This window comes from Hemiscyllium ocellatum, chromosome 30 (assembly GCF_020745735.1).
Source record: "Hemiscyllium ocellatum isolate sHemOce1 chromosome 30, sHemOce1.pat.X.cur, whole genome shotgun sequence".
NCBI lineage: Eukaryota > Metazoa > Chordata > Chondrichthyes > Orectolobiformes > Hemiscylliidae > Hemiscyllium > Hemiscyllium ocellatum.
Genome location: NC_083430.1, coordinates 17,848,366 through 17,869,244, shown reverse-complemented (window position 1 = coordinate 17,869,244; position 20,879 = coordinate 17,848,366). Strand labels below are relative to the sequence as shown.

General features: G+C 40.8%; 1 protein-coding gene across 1 annotated transcript in view; it reads right to left on the bottom strand.

The window, feature by feature from the left end:
- rspo1 (R-spondin 1) overlaps window positions 1–20,879 on the bottom strand; it is a 204,727-nt gene that overhangs the window by 62,213 nt on the left and 121,635 nt on the right. Inside the window, exons 4-5 of the mRNA XM_060847341.1 lie at window positions 15,526–15,675; window positions 12,077–12,265 (exon numbers count right to left, since the gene is read on the bottom strand). Coding sequence (XP_060703324.1) covers window positions 12,077–12,265; window positions 15,526–15,675 — 339 coding nt within the window. The remainder of the gene's footprint in view (window positions 1–12,076; window positions 12,266–15,525; window positions 15,676–20,879) is intronic.

Sequence of the window (20,879 nt, the reverse complement as noted above, 5' to 3'; positions counted from 1 at the left end):
AATTAAGGATGCATTATGTCGAAATTTTAATTGTATTTCCATCTTTAACGCATAGAATCCAACATTCCTAAAGGGTGAAAGGAACAAGATATTCCCTTTTGCTTTAATTTCTATTTGCTGCTCATAGTCTGTTTGCTGAATTGTGTTTCTTTATTCTGAAAATTACCCCTCCTTATCTCTCCTGGCCACATACGTACACCGCATCGCGTGAGTGCTGCTTGTAGGCATCCTCTGATCTCTGTACATTAACTTCTGGATTGCTGAATCTGATAGCAACCTAAAGAGAACAATGGCTGCATTCATAAGGTAAGTGTTTTTTTCTTGCATTGCTTATGGGTAAGAAGGAGCAGGAGTTTTTCATCCAGGCCCAACAAGATACTTTCCACATAACTAAATGCCTTTCCCCTAACCTCACCACATTATTACTACTGTGATTGCCCAACTGCTGTGCAGCCATGATTTCTCATTTTACCTCCTCCCTCCTTCACCCGAGATGATTGACTCCTCCAAGATGTTCAATCAAATCATGTCTAAATGCCAAAAAAAAGCAGAAATTGCTGAAAAAAACTCAGCAGGTCAGGCAGCATCTGTGGAGACAAGAATTCAGAACAATTCAGAAGAAGCCTCATTGGACTTGAACTGTTAACCCTGCTTTCTCTCCACAGACACTGCCAGACCTACTGAGTTTTTCCAGTAATTTCTGTTTTTGTCTCAGATTTTCAGCATCTGCAGCTTTTTTCAGTTTTATGTCTAAACAGCATCCTTCCTCAATGTCCAACTTATCCAGCTCTTCATGATCTTAGACCTAAATGATGGCTGTCCAATGTGTAGCCAGCCTGCCAGTTTAGCAAACAGGAACTTCGTAAAAGAAATGTTAAGGCATCCTTTGGGCTAATTTCAGCTGAATGTGTGGACAAAGGTTCCTTGTAAGTTTCTAAAAGCTCCCTCACACCACACCCCTCTCCTCTCTCTTTCTTCCTGACAATGAATAAAAATTGGGTTCAGTGGGTGTAGGGAATGATATCAATTTACCTTAATCATTATATTTGAAAAGATGGACTGATAGACAATGCCATATTAAATCTCAAAAACACATCAATTATTCACTATTGACAAATTACTTCAATGTACAGCAACCCTTATTATGTAGGCAAGCGTGCCAATTTCTTTTCTTATAGCACGAAATCCAAAACAATAATAAAATAAATGAAGAGATACTCTTTTTCGAGTAAGTTTTATTATTCAGTGCAGTGGGAGAACATTAACTCTGCATGAAATATTGACATAGGATTTAAAAGTGAGGAGATCGACAGGGGTTTGACAAGTTTCATTTCCTATCTAAAGATGCATTTCCCCTAAATCGATTCTTTACTTGTACGCAAACATGTAACAACGGTCCCAGGTTACTCAGAAGAAAATCTCACAAATGTTTATTCTACTTATTTCTAACAAGTACCTATTAGTCCAGCCATTACATTAAAGTGGGTAAATGCAGCCTCTGTGTGTATCAGATATACCACAAGTTGTTTACTCCAGAGAAAAATTAAGCAAAAAATAAATCTATTAAAGTGTTAACCTATAGAACTCCCAACAAATGCAAGGGGTGCCAACTTTGTGAAAGGGTAATTGACAGATTCTATAACTGACACATATCTTGTGATTTTGAGTGATTTGTTTTTTCTCTCATACGTGCGTAACCAGGAAAAAATCCAAACAGTTCACATGTGGAAGAAATGTTGACTGTTATTTCTCATCAACACTACTTGTTGAATATAACAGTCTTAAATTTTGACTTTTTGTGAATATTAAAAGCGAGTTCATAAACTAATGCCAAAAGGAATGAGAAAAACAACACTGGAAAGTCCTAACATCTCATGCCTGGTGCTGTACTGCATACTTGCTAAAGTACATGTACACCCAGTGACCTATCAATAAGGGCCTCTCGCCATAACAAACCTTGTTACTGGCCCCACTATTGTCAGTAACAGAGTTAAGTGTTTTCCATGAGGAACCCTGACAAAAGCAATTTCTTTGCTAACATCCCATAAATTGTTAAGGAGGAGTTTTGACCTTACACATAACAGCAGAAATAATGCATTTATATACTTTGGGTGGGAGAAGACAGAATGAAATTTCAGCTATTCAGAACTTCCCTTTTGACCCTTCGACCTACGCTTGTTCCCAGCCGTCACCTCGCCAAAACAGCGATAGAATTCGATTTTGCCGAGCAGTCAACATACATAAAAATCATAGACCTTGTTATGTTTAATATTAAGCTAAAAATGTTTATCTTTTGGTGAGAAATATAGAGCAACAACTCACAAAATGCAACAGCCATTGTATTATCACACAAAGGACATCTGTTTCAAACTATCGCTCTGAATCAACCTTGTCATCAAATCTCCTTCAAATTGATGTAATATTAACATGTTTCTTCTTGAAATGGGGAACACCGGCAAAATGGCAACTTTTGTCCATCTCTATTTGACCTGAGTCAATTGCTTATTATAGCGCAGAAATCTCAGACAGGTAAGGCAGATTTCCTTTCCCTCGGAGGTATTAGTGAAGATATTTTAAAGTATTTTACCGGCGTTTGAAACCATGTTCTAGTTGTAGAGTACAATTCACCTCATTATGTAATTCATTTTCCAAACTTACAATTGTCACAACATAAAGCTTTGTGAGCATGTGCGTCAGGAAGATCCAAGGAGGCTTCAAGAGAAACTAGATTGGTTAAATGAATTGGCAATTACATGGCAGATATAATCTAACATGAGTAAGCGTGGCATTATCCCCCTTGGTAGAGAAAACAGAAAGCAGAAAATTTCATAGATAGTGAGAGGTTAGGACATATCAGTGTTGAAAGGCATCTGGGTGTTTTTGTTGATGAATCTCTAAAAGCAAGCATATGGGTGCAAGAGCCACCAATGAAGGCAAATGATATGCTGGCCTTTATCACAACGGGATTTGTGTGGACATGTAAAGGGTGTCTTGTTACATATGTATAGAGCTTTGGTGAGAATGTATGCAGTGGATGGTGGAGCAGTTTTGGTCCCCTTATATCAGGAAGGATGGATTTGCTAGAAAGTGAATGGAATGCATGTTTACCAGACTAATCCCTGTGAATGCTGAACTATTTTATAAGGAGAGATTGAAAAATGTAGGCCTGTGCTCTCGAGGGTTTCAAAGAATTAGAGATTATCACATGGAAACTTATAAAATACTTCCAGGATGAAACAGGATGGATTTCATGTTCCCTTGACTGGTGAGTCTAGAACTAGGGTCATAATCTCAGAAAAAATAGAAGCAAACCATTTAAGACTGAGATGAGGAGGAATTTCTTCACCTGGAGAGTGGAGAATCTTTTGAATCTTGTACCTTCGAGGCCTATAGGAGATGACATCACATAGTTGAGGCTTCATAGGCTCTGATTGGCTTTGAGAACTTGCTTGTCATCCTTCATTGGATGTAAAACCTGTTTCCAAGTCAATCATAGATGGATGGGACACCCTAACCTTATCTCTAACCTTTATATCACTGGGATGTAGAATATGAGAAACAGGCAGGAACCTGTAAACTGATTTCAATAAATGGAGGGTGAAATTGGATACTGATAAACACTTGCTGAAAATGTGTTGCTGGTTAAAGCACAGCAGGTTAGGCAGCATCCAAGGAACAGGAAATTCGACGTTTCGGGCCAGAGCCCTTCACCAGGAATCATCAACCCTTTCCTGATGAAGGGCTCTGGCCTGAAACATCGAATTTCCTGTTCCTTTGATGCTGCCTAACCTGCTGTGCTTTAACCAGCAACACATTTTCAGCTCTGATCTCCAGCATCTGCAGACCTCACTTTTTACTGGTAAACACTTGTCAGAAAGATTGGAACAGGTGTCTATCAAGCCTATTCCACCTTTTAATTTGATCATGCACAACTGTCTTTTCATTATTTTCAGATGTGAGCATTGCTGGTGTGACCAACAATTAGAGAGTCAAAGAGAATTACAGCACGGAATCAGACCCTTCGGTCCAACTCATCCATGTTGACCAGTTATTCTAATCTAATCTATTTCCATTTGCCAGCACCTGGCCCATATCCCTCTAAACTCTTCCTATTCATATACTCATCCAGATGTCTTTTCAATGTTGCAATTGTACTAGCCTCCACCACTTCCTCTGGCAGCTCATTCCATACACATAACACCCTCTGTGTGAAAAGGTTTCCTGTGAGGTCCCTTTTATATCTTTCCCCTCCCACCCTAAACCTTAACCCTCTAGTTCTGGACCCGCCCACCCCAAGGAAAAGGCCTTGTCTGTTTATCCTATCTATGCCCTTCATGATTTTGTAAACCTCTGTAAGGTCACCCCTCAGCCTCCGACACTCCAGGGAAAACAGCTCCAGCCTTTTCAACCTCCCCTTATAGCTCAAATCCTCCAATCCTCTTTAGAAATCTTTTCTGAACCCTTTCAAGTATCACAATATCTTTCAGATAGGAAGGAGACCAGAATTGCTCACAATATTCGAGAAGTGGCCAAATAATGTCCTGTACAGCTGTAACATGACCTCTCAACTCCTGTAGTCAATGCTCTGACCAATAAAGGAAAGCATACCAAATACCTTCTTCACTATCCTATCTACCTGCGACTCTACTTTCAAGGAGCAATGTACCTGCACTCCAAGGTCTCTTTGTTAATAAGACCATAAGACATAAGATATAGAAATGGAAGTCAGGCCATTCAGCCCATCAAGTCCAGTCAGCCATTTAATCATGGCTGATGGGCAATTCAACTCCACTTATCTGCACTGTCCCCGTAGCCCTTAATTCTTTGAGAGATCAAGAATTTATCAATCTCTGCCTTGAAGACATTTAATATCCCAGCCTCCACTGTGCTCTGTGGCAATGAATTCCACAGGCCTTCCACTCTCTGGCTGAAGAAATGTCTCCTCATTTGCATTCTAAGTTGACCCCCTCTAATTCTAAGGATGTGCCCACGGGTCCTAGTCTCCCCACCTAACAGAAATAACTTTCCAGCGTCCACCCTTTCTAAGCCATGCATTATCTTGTAAGTTTCTATTAGATCTCCCCTCAACCTTTTAAATGCTAATGAATACAATCCCAGGATCCTCAGCCATTCATCCTATGTTCAGCTGACCATTCCAGGGATCATCTGTGTGAATCTCTGCTGGACACGCTCCAGTGCCAGTACTTCCTTCCTGAGGTGTGGGGCTCAAAATTGGACACAGTACTCCAAATGGGATCTAACTAGAGGTTTAATAAGTCTCAGAAGCACATCGCTGTTTTTATATTTCAACCCTCTTGAGATAAATGACAACATTACATTCGCTTTCTTAATCACAGACTCAACCTGCAAGTTAACCTTGAGAGAATCCTGGACTAGCACCCCAGATCCCTTTGTACTTTAGTTTTATGATTTTTCTCACTGTTTAGAAAATAGTCCATGCCTGTGTTCTTTTATCCAAAGTGCAAGACCTCACATTTGCTCAGGTTGAATTTCATCAGCCATTTCCTGGATCACTGTCCTAAACACTCTAAATCTTTCTGCAGCTTCCCTACATCCTCAGTACTACCTGCCTGTCCACTTAACTTCGCATCATTGGCAAACTTTGCCAGAATGCCCCAGTCCCTTCATCCAGATCATTAATGTATAAAGTGAACAGCTGCGGCTCCAACTCTGAACCCTGAGAGACACCACTTGTCAGCGGCTACCATTCCGAAAAAGAACCTTTTATCCCAACTCTCTGCCTTCTGTCAGACAGCCAATCCTCAATCCATGCCAGTCGCTCACCTCGAATACCATGGGCTCTCACCTTATTCAGCAGCCTCCTGTGAAGCACCTTATCAAAGGCCTTGTGGAAGTCTAGATAGATAACATCCATTGGGTTTCCCTGGTCTAACCCACTTGTTACCACCTCAAAGAATTTGAACAGGCTTGTCAGGCACGACCTCCCCTTACTAAATCCATGCTGAAATCAATCTGACCCTGCACTTCCAAGAATTTAGAAATCTCATCCTTTATAATGGATTCTAGAATTTTACCAACAACTGAGGTTAGGCTAATCAGCCTAAAATTTTCCATCTTTTGTCTTGATTCTTTCTTGAACAAGGGGGTTACAATAGCAAGTTTCCAATCATCTGGGACTTTCCCTGATTCCAGAGCCTTTTGCAAGATCTCAACCAACGCCTTCGCTATTTCCTCAGCCACCTCCCTCAGAACTCTAGGATGTAGCTCATTGGGGCCAGGAGATTTATCAATTTTTCCACCTTTTAGCTTTTCTAGTACTTTCTCTTTTGTAGTGGCTACTATACTCAACTCTGCCCCAAACTCTCCTTAATTGTTGGGATATTACTCCTGTCTTCCAATGTGAAGACTGAGGCAAAGTACTTATTAAGTTCTTCAGCTATTTCTTTATCTCCTAGCACTAGCCTTCTAGCATCAATTTGGAGCAGTCCAATGTCTACTTTTGCCTCTCGTTTGTTTCTTATGTATTGAAAGAAACTTTTACGATCACTTCTAATATTACTGGCTAGCTTACCTTTATATTTGATCCTCTCCTTCCTTATTTCTCTCATTGTTATCCTCTGTTTCTTTTTGTAGTCTTCCTAATTTCCTGATTTCCCAGTGCTGTTGGCCACTTTATAGGCTCTCTCTTTTTCTTTGATACATTTCCTGACTTCCTTTGTCAGCCATGGCTATCTAACCACCCCCCACCATCACCACCACTGAGAATCTTTCTTTTCTTTGGAATGGACCTCTGCATTGTGTCTTCAATTACACCCAGAAACTCCTGCCATTTTTGCTCTACTGTCTTCCCCGCAAGGCTCTGCTTCCAGTCGTCTTTCATGACCCAGCAATTACCTTTATTTAACTCTAACACCATTACATCTGACTTTGCCTTCTCTCTATCAAATTGCAGACTGAACTTTAATAAATTATGATTGCTTCCTCCTAAGTGTTCCCTTACTTTAAGATCTTTTATACAGTCTGGCTCATTACATAGAACGAAGTCCAGAGTAGCCTGTTCCCTTGTGGGCTCCATCACAAGCTGTTCCAAAAAGCCATCCTGTCAGCATTCCATGAATTCCCTTTCTTTGGGTCCACCTGTAACATTATTCACTCAGTCCATCTGCACATTGATGTCTCCCATAATCACCATGACCTTGCCTTTCTGACATGCCCTATCTATTTTACAGTGTATCTAGCACCCCTGGTCCTGACCACTGTTGGGAGGTCTGTACATAATTCCCATTATGGTTTTTTTGCCTTTGTGGTTCCTCAACTCCACCCACACAGACTCCACATCATCTGACACTACATCATTCAGATCCATAGATTTAATTTCATTCTTAACTAACAAGGCAACTCTGAGCCCTTTTCCCACCTCCCTATCTTTTTGATAAAATGTAAATCCTTGGATGTTTAATGGCCAGTCCTGAACTCCCTGCAACCAAGTCTCTGTGATGCCTACCACATCATAATCATTCCTGATGATTTGAGCCATGAATTCATCTACTTTGTTATGAATACTACAAGCATTCAGGTAAAGTGCCTTAATGCTAACTTTCTTATCATTAGTAGAGGTATCATAAATCATAAGAATTCCTAAGTTATGCATCCTTTTTGCTGCATTCCTAGTCTGCCTTGAGCTTAAACCCACCTGTACACATGCTATCCTACTGCTTATCTTTCCATTTAACTCCATACTCCCTGTTGCTTTCACTTTCCCTTCCCTCCTGACTCAGAAGTTTAAAATCCTACTGACCACTCTATTTGTCCTTTTCACTAAAACACTGGTTCTGGGTCGTTTCAGGTGGAGACCTTTCCAATGGAGCAGATTCTCCCCCCACCCCACCCCCTCTGCCCCCAACCCTCGATTCCAAAACTGATGCCAATACCCCACGAAACACTCAGCAACCGTCCCTAGGACCTTATCATTAAGTGTATAAGTACTGCTCTGTATCACTTCTCCAAAATGCAGCACCTCACATTTATCTAAATTAAACTCCATCTGCCACTCCTCAGCCCATTGGCTCCTCTCATAAGATCCTGTTGTAATCTGAGGTAACCTTCTGCGCTGTCCACTGCACCTCCAATTTTGGTGTCATCTGCAAACTTACTAACTATACCTTCTATGTTCACATCCTGGTCTTGGCTGAAACTAGGAATTGTTACCCATCCTTAATTGCCCATGAATTGAATATCTTTCTGAGGCCTTTTCACGGGCAGCCATGTTGCTGTGGGTCCAGAGTTCACCTATAAGGCAAACCAGGTAAAGGCTACTGATGCCCTTTGCTACAGGGAATCAATCAGCCAGATGGACTTTTACAATAATCGATGATTGCTGAGACTAGCTTTCAATTCCAAATTTTATTAATTGAGTGTAAATCCCACCAGCTTCCATGGTAGGATTTGAATCCATGACCCCAAGCCTTAGCCCAGACCTCAGGATTACTCATCTAATAACATTACTATTGCACCCCTGACTTCTCTTGATATTACACATCCCTTCCCTGTGCAATGATATAAATCTATCAGCATCGTGTTGACATGTTCAACTCATTCAACCTCCAAGTGATTTCTAATAACCTTTCAATGAACTGGCCATAATCTTTCATTCTCTCCTGGACTCAGGACAGATGCCAGACTTGAGAATTGCAAACATTACAGTCTTCATCAGGAAAGGCAGTAAAAGTAATCCTAATAATTATAGATCAGTCAGCTAAACTGGGGAACCTTCTTGAAACAATTATTTCGAATAAAACTTTTAGTCACATGAAAATATATTGATTTTTTAAGAAGAGTCAGTATGGATCCCTGAAGGGAAAATTGTATTTAACTAACTTGCTGGAGTTTTTTGAAGAGACATTGGAAAAGCTCGGTCACAATAATACTGTTAATATGGTGTACATGGATTTCCAGAAGATATTTGATAAAGTGCCACACAACAGACTTGTGAGGAAGGTTGTAGGTTATGGCATAAAATGCACAGAGGCAACATGGATACAAAATTAGCTGGGTAATGAGAAACATGGAGAGTAATGGTCAATGGATAGTTTTCCGGCTGGAGGAAGAATCATTGGTATTCATGATATATATTAATAAGCTGAGTCTTGGTGCACAGGAGGCAATTTCACAGTTTGTAGATTGCATAAAACTTGGAAGAATTGTAAGCTGTGTGGAGAACAGTGTGGAATTCCAAAAGGACACTGACAAGTTGGTAGAATGGATGGATGGTTAGCTGGTAAGGTTCAATGCAAGGGAATGTAAGGTGATGCACTTTGGTAGGAAAGACAATATAAAAAAGAAGGCACGCTCTCCAGAGGGTGCAAGAGCATATGTGCACTGACCACTGAAGGCAGCAGGACAAGTGAAGGAAGCAATTAATGAAACATACAATGTCTACATTTGTATTAATAGTGACAGAGTTCAAGAGCAATTAGGTGATATGAATTTGTAAAAGACACTGTTAGACCTCAGCTAGAGTATTGTGGATGCCACATTATAGGAAAGATGTTATTGAATTAGAGAGTGTACAGAAGCAATGTACCAGAACAGTTTCAGGAATGAGAAACTTCAGTTGTGAGGCTAGCTTGGAAAGGTTAGAACTATTCTCCTTGGAGAGGAGAAGGCTGAGAAGAGATATTGGATCAGTGTTCAACATGATGGAGAGATTAAATGAGGGGAAGCTGTTCATTGAACAACATTGGTAGGAGAGACTAGGATCCAAGGACATAGCCTTAGAATAAATGGAAGACCTTTTAGAACTGAGATAAGGCTGAAGTTTCTTCAGCCAGAGCGTGGTGAATCTATGGAATTCATTGTCACAGAGGTCAGGTTATTGAGTATATTTAGGACTGAAATAGATAGGTTCTTGAATATCAAAGGTTATGGGGAGAAAGCGGAAGAATTGGGGTGAGAAACATATACCCATGATTGAATGGTGGAGCAGACCCATTGGTCTGAATGGCTTAATTTGTGCTTCTATGTCTTATGGTCTCATGAGTGAGAGAGTATTGATTTAAAGTGATGCAAAGAAAGCAAAGGTAATGTGAGATAAAGCCTTTTTCACAGCAAGGAATTAGGGTACGGAAGGCACTGCCTGGAAATGTGATGAAGGCACATTCAACGGAGGCATTTAAGAGGGCATTGGGAAATTATTTGTAATGGCATGTAAGAGTATGGAAAAAGCAGGAAATTGACACTATGTAATGATGCCTATTTGAAAAGCTGGTGCAGGCACAATGGCCAAATGGTCTCCTTCTACACTGTAGCAATTCTGTGAAGAACAGCTTTCTGATACAACCCTGAATGGCCCAGCTATAATTTGGGGTTTTCCACCGTTGTTACGGACTCCCGCACAACCAGTGAAAAGCAAAGGTACCACTGAGATGAGGAATACCTTCTTCAAGTTAACAGCAATCAACACACAGAATGAACTTGCCAAAAAAGTGTAGAAGTAAACAAAAAAATTGACATCACTGCAGAAACAGTTGGCTGCTATGATTGGACATTGTACATTTCTTTTGGATTGAAAGAGCCAAGATATACTAATTACTCTTCCTCCTGAAAATCTCCAGCTCTTAAACAATCATATTAATCATTCTAAAATGCTGGACTGTAATTAACATGGGGCTAAAACATACTGTTGTAATGGCATGAGTTGCAAGAGGGAACAGCATTAATTGCACCATCACTCTACCCGGTACTCATTGTCATCCTAAGGCACTGTGAATTTTTATGAAACCATTTCACTTACATTTTTTTTCACTGTAAAATTTTGATCCACTTTTATTTCAAAAGCAAGTTTTAATTAAAAATGAAGTGTTGTATACAGTTTTAAACATTGTAAAAGCTTGCAAATGTAGCAGATTTAGCACAGAGAAATAAGCCAGTAGTGCTTCACAGAGGGATAGCCAAAAAGTTGATGTCAGGACAAATAAATAAATATTATAAAGGGATAACCAAGGTTTATCCAAGGTTTTGAGGAGGAAAGGGAGGTGGATGGGTGAAAGGATTTAGGCAAGGAATTCCAGAAAAACTGTCTGTGAATTATCAGGGATGTTTCTTATACCTGAGGTATTATATATTGTAAGTGATATTGTGAGCTACTTCCCACACTGGCTGGGGTTCTCATAAAGGTCCTGCCTTTTCAACATCGCCTGAGGCATTACGACCTTCAGGCTACACCACCACCAGTCACCTCTCTCTAATGAGAGAGCAATCCTATGGTTCTCTGGGACTCTGGTGACTTCACTTTTGACTGCTAAGTAAATACCAGCTCTTTTTCATGATGATTCCCTTGCATGAACTTTTTTGCTACTCAAGGTGTCACCTTAGAAATTAACCTAAGAAAGGCAAAGCTGATAAACCAAAATTTTATTCAACGTAGCTTTGAGGAGGCAAACTTTGAGGAGACAGAAGAACTTTGTAAAACCTTACCTGAGGTGGTCATGTTGGTGAATAAAGTGTATTCTTCAGTCAATACATATCAAGTGTAGAAATTTCTATGTTTCCTTATGATATTATATCAGACACAAAATAGATTAGACACTGGATTAAGCTTTCTCTGCACTCTCCAAACTCAGGAATCCTTGTGTCTCTGAGGTTATTCTCAAACACATTAGTTTGAAACATAGCAACAGGAAAATGGCATTCAGTCCTGTCAGCTGTCCCACTAGTCAATGGCGTACTGGGTGAGTTGGGTATCAACTCTTTTGCCCATACAGTCAGTGGTATTCTGTACATCTGATGATTAAATGCACATTTATCCTTGTATACTCATGCATGTTTTGTCATGTTTAAATATGACTTTTCCTGTGACGAGTATTGCTTCATGTATTATAAAATGGTATATTGCATGAGATGAAATAAGAAAGCTTCATTTGTCCATAGAAGGATTAAACTTGGTCAGAGCTTAAATAAGAAATAGTACTTCCTTTAATGTAAAAGTAGTCATACACTGGAACTATAGAAATTACTTCTGACTGTTGTGTGTAATGATATTATTAGCCACAATGTTAACCCAGTTTGGAATAATTTGGTTACTAGTGCCACTTACCATTCATACAAGGCTTCCTTTGCACTGTGCAACGTCTGCTCTCTCTGGTTGGTGGGCAAGTCACGTCTTCTGATGAAGGTCCTTGGAGCAACTGCCTGGTCCTTACTTCTGTTCCTCTTTTGAAACCACATGTCTTCCTTCCCTTGGTACATGGTCCCCAGGGGCTCCATTCACTCAATTCACATTGAGCTGTGAGAAATTAAAAAATAAATACAGTCAACAGATTCTTTGGTCCAAATCGTCCATGCTGACAGAGTTTCCAAACTAAACTAGTCCTACTTGCCTGCATTTGGCCTATATCCCTCTGAACTTTTCCTATTTATGTACTGCCTAAATGTAGAAAATTATTTTGAAGAAGATTTAAGTGTAAAGCTAATACTAAAAAGAATGTTTGGGTCTGGACACTGTGGTTTCTGTCCCTCTCTGTCCCAACCATCCCTTTCTATCTGAAAGGGCAGTGGCAAGCAGACCCATCATACTGATAGCTGCCTTACAGCAACTTACTCTTTAGAAGAATGTTAGTTGCTTAAAGGTACTAACAGCCCCTATCATAGAAGGAGACCTTGCCTTACAACAGCTGCCCATGCCAAATGGGCACATAGGCCTCTGTTAAGTTTCCAGGATTCAGAGGTGAATCTGACTGGGTTGGCAGGTGCTAGTAAGGTGAATGAGTGGAGGGCATGACCAGGTTTAAGACATCTGAGGGTGGCACAGTGGTTCAATGGCTAACACTGCTTTCTCACAGCGCCAGGGACCTTGGTTCAATTCCAGCCTCGGGTGACTGTCTGTGTAGAGTTTGCACATTCTCCCCGTGTCTGTGTGAGTTTCCTCTGGGTGTTCCGGTTTCCTCCCACATTCCAAAGATGTGCAGATTAGGTCAATTGGCCATGCTAAATTGCCCATAGTGTTCAGAGATGTGTTAGATGCATTAGATAAAGGTAAGTGCAGAGTAGTAGGGGAATGGTTCTGAGTGGGTTACTCTTCGGAGGGTCGGTGTGGACTTGTAGGGCCTGTTTCCACACTGTAGGGATTCTATGATTCTAAAAGGGGAATACAGTGGCTGGGTAAAAGTGGGAGTAGACTTTGGGGAAAGAGGTGCGTCTGGTGGGCACTTACCCAAAACCAACCTGTGCTGCTAAAGTTGCCACATTTGCCATTCAACATGGCCTCATCCTGCAGCTGGTAAAATTCTGCTGGAGCTCAGATGAAGTCCTTAAGTGGCTATTAATAGGTTACTTATGGTCCTTAATAGGCATAAGGTGGGTTTACTGCTGGTCTCCTCCCATCAGGTGGGAGGGGGCAGACAGGTAGGTGGTAGATGGCCACTTACTGGTACACTGGCTCCAAGGGACTCCAGCATGGAGAGATCACAGAATTCTCCACTGTAGGGAATATTTGAAAACATCAAATGATATCCATGCTTAATTAATGTCCAGTTAAAAAAAACATGGCTATGATTAAAAAAAAATTGGATTTATTCAATAATTTAATGATGATTCAAATGTATCAGCACTTTTAGGCTATAGCACCATGTTAGATAACTAGATACCCTACAGCATGGAAACAGGCCCTTCGGCCCAACAAGTCACTGACCCTCTGAAGAGTAACCCACCCAGACCCATTCACCTACTCCCTACTAATGCACCTATCACTATGAGCAATTTAGCACAGCCAATTCACCTGACCTGCACAACTTTGGACTGTGGGAGGAAACCGGAGAATGTGCAAACTCCACGCAGACAGTCACCCGAGGCTGGGATCAAACCTGGGTCCCTGGCACTGTGAGGCAGTAGTGCTAACTACTGCGCCACTGTGCTGCCCTACCGTGACTGTTGACCATGAACAAGATAGCCTCTGTTCAAAAAGAAAGCGAGACCTTTCATCCTAGTGATCTAAGCTGGACTCAAAGCCAAGTTTCAGGTGAACAATGCCTCAGTAGATTTTCACAGTGAACATTCTTGCTGTTTAGCAGCACAGAACAGACAGAGGTTAGCAATGGTGAGATGTTGAAACTGGTGAGGACCTGGCAAAGAAATACATGTTTGAATATCATCATACTAACTGAGCAATATGGAACAATAGGCACAGTGACTAATATTAGGAAACTGCATTCAACTGCATAGAAACTCCTGCAGTATGGAAACAGGTCATTTGGTCCATCAAATTCACACTGCCTATCCAAAGAACATCCCACCAATCCCTGTTACCCTGTATTTCCCATGGCTAATCCATCCAGCCACCACATCCCTGGACACTTTGGGCAATTTAGCATGACCAAACCACCTAACCTGCAAGTCTTTGGACTGTGGGAGGAAACTAGAGCACTTAAAGGAAACCCATGTGAACACAGGGTGGAGGTACAAACTCCACACAGACAGTCGTCTGCAGGTGGAATTGAATCCAGGTACCTAGTACTGTGAGATAGCAGTGCTAAACACTGAGCCATAGTGCCGCAACTTAATACCAGTTGCATTCAACTTACACCAGTTGAATTCTTCAACAATCATGGAGTTAGAATCCAAGTGGACGCAGCAGATATTAGCAAATTGGAGAGGTTAACATCCTCTCAAGGAACCTGATTAAGATTGAAATAACTAGCATTGTAGGCGATGATTTATTTCAATTAGGCATGTGCCAAAGCAACTGACTTATTTCAATAAGTATGGTATTTTGGGTTCATTTGGAAGGAAATGGTTGTTTATTTTCAAGGTTTTCTTTTCTCTATTTTCTGTAATTTTTTTTCTGTAACCTATTTAAAGTGAAGGTGTGTCTTTCATCCATAAAGTTGAGTGACGTTTGTGTTGAGTATGAGAACAATTTTACACTTTTAGCTCTCTGTCTCAGGATCATAGTCCTTGGTGATGGAGCTAATGTTTTGAGTCCAGTGTGACTCTCCTTCAAAACCTTGAAGCCCAAATCCTGAAGAAGAGTCATACTGGACTCAAAACATGATCTCTATTTCTTTCTCCCAGATGCCACCAGAACTGTTGAGCTTTTTCTGTGTTTGTTTCAGATTTCAAGCACCCACAGTACGTTGCTTTTATTCCATCAGACTGCTGCAACAATTGGTCTCATCCCATTCTGAGCAGCATAATCCCTATTTTGACATGCCATTTTCCACACCCACATTATTTGGTGATCACTTGCCCTGTGTCTGCCAGATGTAACAAAACCTTAAACCAGATGTTTCTGGACAGAAACCCCTCCTTGCTTCCTGCTGTCTTGGGCCACCACCTACTGGAAGCACTGTATGCATAAACCATTGACATCAGGGTAACTGTGTGTTTTACGCTTTCATTCAAAGATGGTGGAATTAAACCGGCCAAGAAAATATCTGTTTTCCGGGGCGCACTCCAAATGCGATCCCACTGTTGACATCTTGTTCCAGTGCCTCTGTGGAAACTTAAACAAAATTGTTCGTCAACAGTGTTAACTTGGTTCATACTCACCAGCATGACTACACTCCATGGTGCCATTTGTAGCTGCAAACCCCTCTGGACAGCTGTCATAACATTTCCCTCGATGCAGGTACAGTCCTTCTTTACACTTAGTACAAAAGTTTCTGCTGAAGCATGCCTCACAGTTCTCAATTTTGCACTCTGCAAGAACAATGGCAAGAATGTCTCAGCAAATTCACATTTTTCAAGCATTAGAACGATATAATATAATCCAAACAAATAGCACATTAACTTGATATTTCATGGCTGTAATCTCATGCACAATCTTATTTCTTTGACACAAGATAAACAAGTTGCATGAAAAAAAAATCCTGTCTCATTTTACCATTTGACAGCTTCTTTCATTTGTAACTTGAAAAATAATGTTTGCACTCTTTCCACATACAAGAGTTACAAAAGGAGAACCTGTTCTTAATTTCTAAACCGGAAGAGGGCATGGGGAAATGGGTCAAGTACAGAAAATGTCTTAATTCAAGGAATTTGTTGAGCTAATGTTAAACCTTGCCAGTGAACTGTTCCTTCCAGCTAATGCAGGGCATGTAATTGAAGTCAAAAGGACTGCTACATATGTTGAGACTGTTAAAATTATTTTCTTGGATTTGTGGGTGATTGGTTTATCACATACGCAGAGCCACCTTCCTAATAATCACAAGCTTATATCATCTGCCCAATTTATTTATGTTTTAATTGGAACAGCATCTGTTGCCCATATCTAATTGCCTTTGAAGTGTTTTAATTGCTAGGCCAATGAAGACACAGCCACGTTAGTTTTTTTTTCCGGAGTTAAATATAGACTGGATCAAGTAAGGATGGCAGATTTTCCTCCCTAAAGGATATAAATAAACTAAATGGGTGTTACATCATTGGAAGATCATTTCACAGTCACCAAACTGAAATTAGTTTTCACTTCTAGATTGTATTTAGTTGAATTTAAATCCCACCAGCTGTCATAGTGGGATTTGAACACACGTCCTCAGCATATTAGCCGGGTTTAATAGCCCTCTGACATGATCACTATGCCATCATGCACATTATACTGTGAATTGGCAGAGACATAATAAGATGTTCATTTATGTGCTGAATTCTTCAATCTTCCATTTGTGTCTATACACATGGTTCTCTTAAACTACTACTCAAAACTGGTGAGTTGTCTCATGAAATGCAATCAAGATAAAGTTCAGAAATTGCTTTATTTTACAGCATCAGTCAAAGTATAGGACAGAATTTTCCAAACTTGAATGTTTTTCAGCCATCAGGACCATCTTTGTGTTATTATCCCCTTGGCAGCAGCAGGTTGCTTTCCGGTTCAATTTTCTGGAAAGCAATCCAATTAAGGACATGTCTCCAGTTGTGGATTCAGTTAGGGAGAGCAGATAAACTGAGAAGTAGGAGCTTGAAACAGCACACTCCACAGCAGGTGGACCACCAGCCTCATGTGTCTAAAGTAAGAACATTACCTATAACTTGCTGATAACGATTATTGTCTTCTATGAGTGCAAAGTCTGCTACTGAGCCTGGTTCAGGACTTAATGCAAATAGGCCACTTATTGTTGTTTGGAATAGCTGGTTGGGTAATATTCATTTGGATTCTTTTTTTTAACCATTCTAATTTTTCCTTTTCATTTCATCATCATTGGGTCTCAAGTTGAACATTCCCACAGATTTTCTATCCACCTGATTCAAATAGGGTTATGATCTGTCAGGAGCTGGTGTCAATGTGGCATTTTTTCATACTGGCTTTCATCACATCTTTGAAACATTGCTTTTTGTTGTGGTTCTGTTCGCCGAGCTGGGAATTTGTGTTGCAAACGTTTCATCCCCTGTCTAGATGACATCCTCAGTGCTTGGGAGCCTCCTGTGAAGCGCTCCTGTGATGTTTCCTCCAGCATTTATTGTGGTTTGTCTCTGCAGCTTCCAGTTGTCAGTTCCAGCTGTCCGCTGCAGTGGCCGGTATTTTGGATCCAGGTCGATGTGCTTGTTAATAGAATCTGTGAACACACACTCATCCACAGATTCTATCAACAAACACATCGACCTGGACCCAATATACCGGCCGCTGCAGCAGACAGCTGGAACTGACAACCGGAAGCGGCAGAGACAAACCATTATAAATACCAGAGGAAAGATCACAGAAGCGCTTCACAGGAGGGTCCTAAGCACTGAGGATGTCACCTAGACAGGGGACGAAATGTTTGCAACACAAATTTCCAGCTCGGCGAACAGAACCACAACAACGAGCACCCGAGCTACAAATCTTCACCAAACTTTGAACATTGCTTCTGTCATCCTCTGACACGTCCAACTGGGCTGGAAGAAATCAACCTGTTTGGGAACCTAGCATCTGACATCTGAATGATGTGACTGTACCTGTGAAAGTTGATGAAGCACATCCAAAGGGAATATAGAAGGAGTGGGAGACATGCTGTGGAGGTACCTGGATGATCCCTAACTCTACTGGTGAGATTAGAACTTCAGGTTTCTGCTGGTGAAATATGTCAGCCTTGTCATTTTGGGGTCTTACAAAATTAGAAAATATTGAATAGTCATGTTACCCAGACCTTCCAATGTGCAGCCATCTCCTTTGGATTGCAAAAATATTAACACACTATGGGGCAAATGAGATGCTGGGAAAGTTGTAACATCAATGAAAGATTGCATTTAATTGCTTAATCACGCTCTTCAATGGTCCCAGGTGGATTGTCAAGACTGGATTCAGTCTTTTGGTGGGAAAAGCGGCCATAGCAAGTCAGAAGCTAATCCAACTTTTTTTTCTCTAATTTTGCTCCTGGCCATTTATTTCCTTTCTCAGACCCTGGTAGAAAATGGCGCTCCTGCCACCAACATCTTTCGGCCTTTACTGGCGTCTATAGTTTTTCCTTTCATTTACAAACCAAAAAGACCATTGTGCTTCCTGGCTCAAGCACAGATTCATCACTTTCTATGCTTCTAACCCTGCCTAAGATTTCCATATCTGGCCTGAGCCTTGTCCTGTTCTCAAAGAAGAACATATATTTTTTTTTTGTTTTGCTGTCTGTTTGCACAGAAAGTTGAGGGCTTGACCTGCAGCTCATTCTCTGTAAATAGTTTGGTCATTAACACTGCTATTTAAATGGTTACCCCCCCCCCCCCCCCCCACACACACACACACAGTGGCAGGCTCCCTCAACTATTAACATAAGTTTAGTTCCTACTAACATCGCAAGTGTGGATTCCTAATCAGAAATAAGTGAAATGACAAAATGCTAATTTTTCCAGATTGTTAAAAATAACAAGAATAATTTCACTTAAAATGTAGTCAAAACATTTACTTTGCAAGCACCACATTAAAGGACCAGTTTTTTTTTGTTCCTTTGACTGTAGAAGGAAATCATCCTGAGAGCCTTGCCCTCATTGACGTCAGAAGTTATGTTAAAGATAGCACTGCAATGTACATGTACCTGGATCCCATTCATGGGAAGATGGTTAAATATCCTCAAAATTGCCAGAAACATAAAAGTTATGGAATAATACTTCAGATTTTAGGTTTAGAACTTAAATTTTAATGTCACATCCACTCAAGTACAGGAGCACAATGAAAAGTGTTTATTTTTGCCACGCACAGTGGTTAGCACTGTTGCTTCACAGTGCCAGAGACTTGGGTTCAATTCCCGCCTCAGGCAACTGTCTGTGTGGAGTTTGTGCATTCTCCCCGTGTCTGCATGGGTTTCCTTCAGGTGCTCCAGTTTCCTCCCACAGTCCAAAAATGTGCAGGTTAGGTGAATTGACCACGCTAAATTGCCTGTAGTGTTAGGTGAAGGGGTAAATGTAGGGGAATGGGTCTGGGTGGGTTGATGTTTTGAGGGTCGGTGTGGACTTGTTGGGCCGAAGGGTTTGTTTCCACACTGTAAGTAATCTAATCTAATCATCTAATCATTTGGTGCCATCTTAGGTACCAAAGTACTCAGGTACAAAAAATACTTAGGTACAAAGTAGTAAGAGAAATGAGAGTTTAAAAGTTAAGCATTATTTCATAGAATAGTATAAAAATTTTATAACGATTATAGTTTACATTAAAGTTTTTCATAGTTTAAATGAGGAAAATAAAGGAATAAGCTAAAAGTTCAACACTCCGCTTCTCTTACTCCCCAGAGAGACCTCAGCTGTCTGTTCTCCACGCTGCAGTTGCTTATACCGTTGCTGCTGTTGAAACTACCATTTCTCCGATCGCCCCCCCCACCTCGAGATGATACCCGGGCAGGATCCACTCGCATGCTGAATCAAAACACCACCGTTAGATGCCGAGAGACCAGCAGACATACCGCTAAGAGACTAGGCCTGGGACCCATGGCAAGCCACTGAGAGATGGACCGACATACTGCCGGGAGACCAGGCTGAGAACTCTCACACTGCCGAGACACCAGGCCAGGACCCACCAGGAGTCTTCAGAAACCAGGCCAGGACCCAGCAGGAGCCATTAGGAGACCAGGCCTCAGGACCCGCCATGTACCACTGGGAGACCAGGTCCAGATCCACCGAGAGACCAAAAGGGGAAAAAAGAGATAGAAACTGAAGGAGCCCAGGAGCTCCAGTTGGAGCATCCTATTCAGCAGCCATTTTGAATGGAAGTATTTTTGCTTAACTACTGTTAGTTTTTTTCTTTCATTTTGCTATTAGATTCTGCAGTTATGCTTCTCCTCACAAGAATATGCATTCAAAGCAGCTGGTTGCCTTCCATTGATAAATATCCCTCTTCGAAACATGTAAGTTTCTATTAAAATCTCAACTGTGAATTCCTTCCCAGAAATGTATGAAATGGCAAAATGCTCATTCTTCCAGATTATTAAAAAAACAAGAATAATTTCAATTAAATTGTAGTGTAATTCTCTATGAACCCACTGTCATTCACTAACCAAAACCCAGTCCAGATGTTACAGACATCATATGTATAAGTACTAAGCATTGTATTTATGTTGCAATTTGATGATCACTTTCTTTTCATTTGGGTGTGATTTGAGGTCCTAGCAGAAAGTCTGGAAAGGGAGCATTATACATTAAGAAAAAAACTGAAATTGTATACTCATTTAAATTGAGCAGGATTAAGTCAAAATGGCAATATCATAATCAGTGAAGAAGTAAAATTCAATGTCCGACTGATCCTATTGACCTTTGTTACGAAGTGGAGGTCGATCCTCCTCTGATAATTAAACCAAACAGCAGAGAAACTCACCTCGCCTCATAATCCAAAACAAGAAGTATGATAAGTGGTATAACTTACCTCTTACCTCAATCTGTTATAAAGAAGTGGTTAAAGAAATGGACTCCTTTCACCCACTCTATGATTAGCAAGTAAAAATCTAATTATCTAA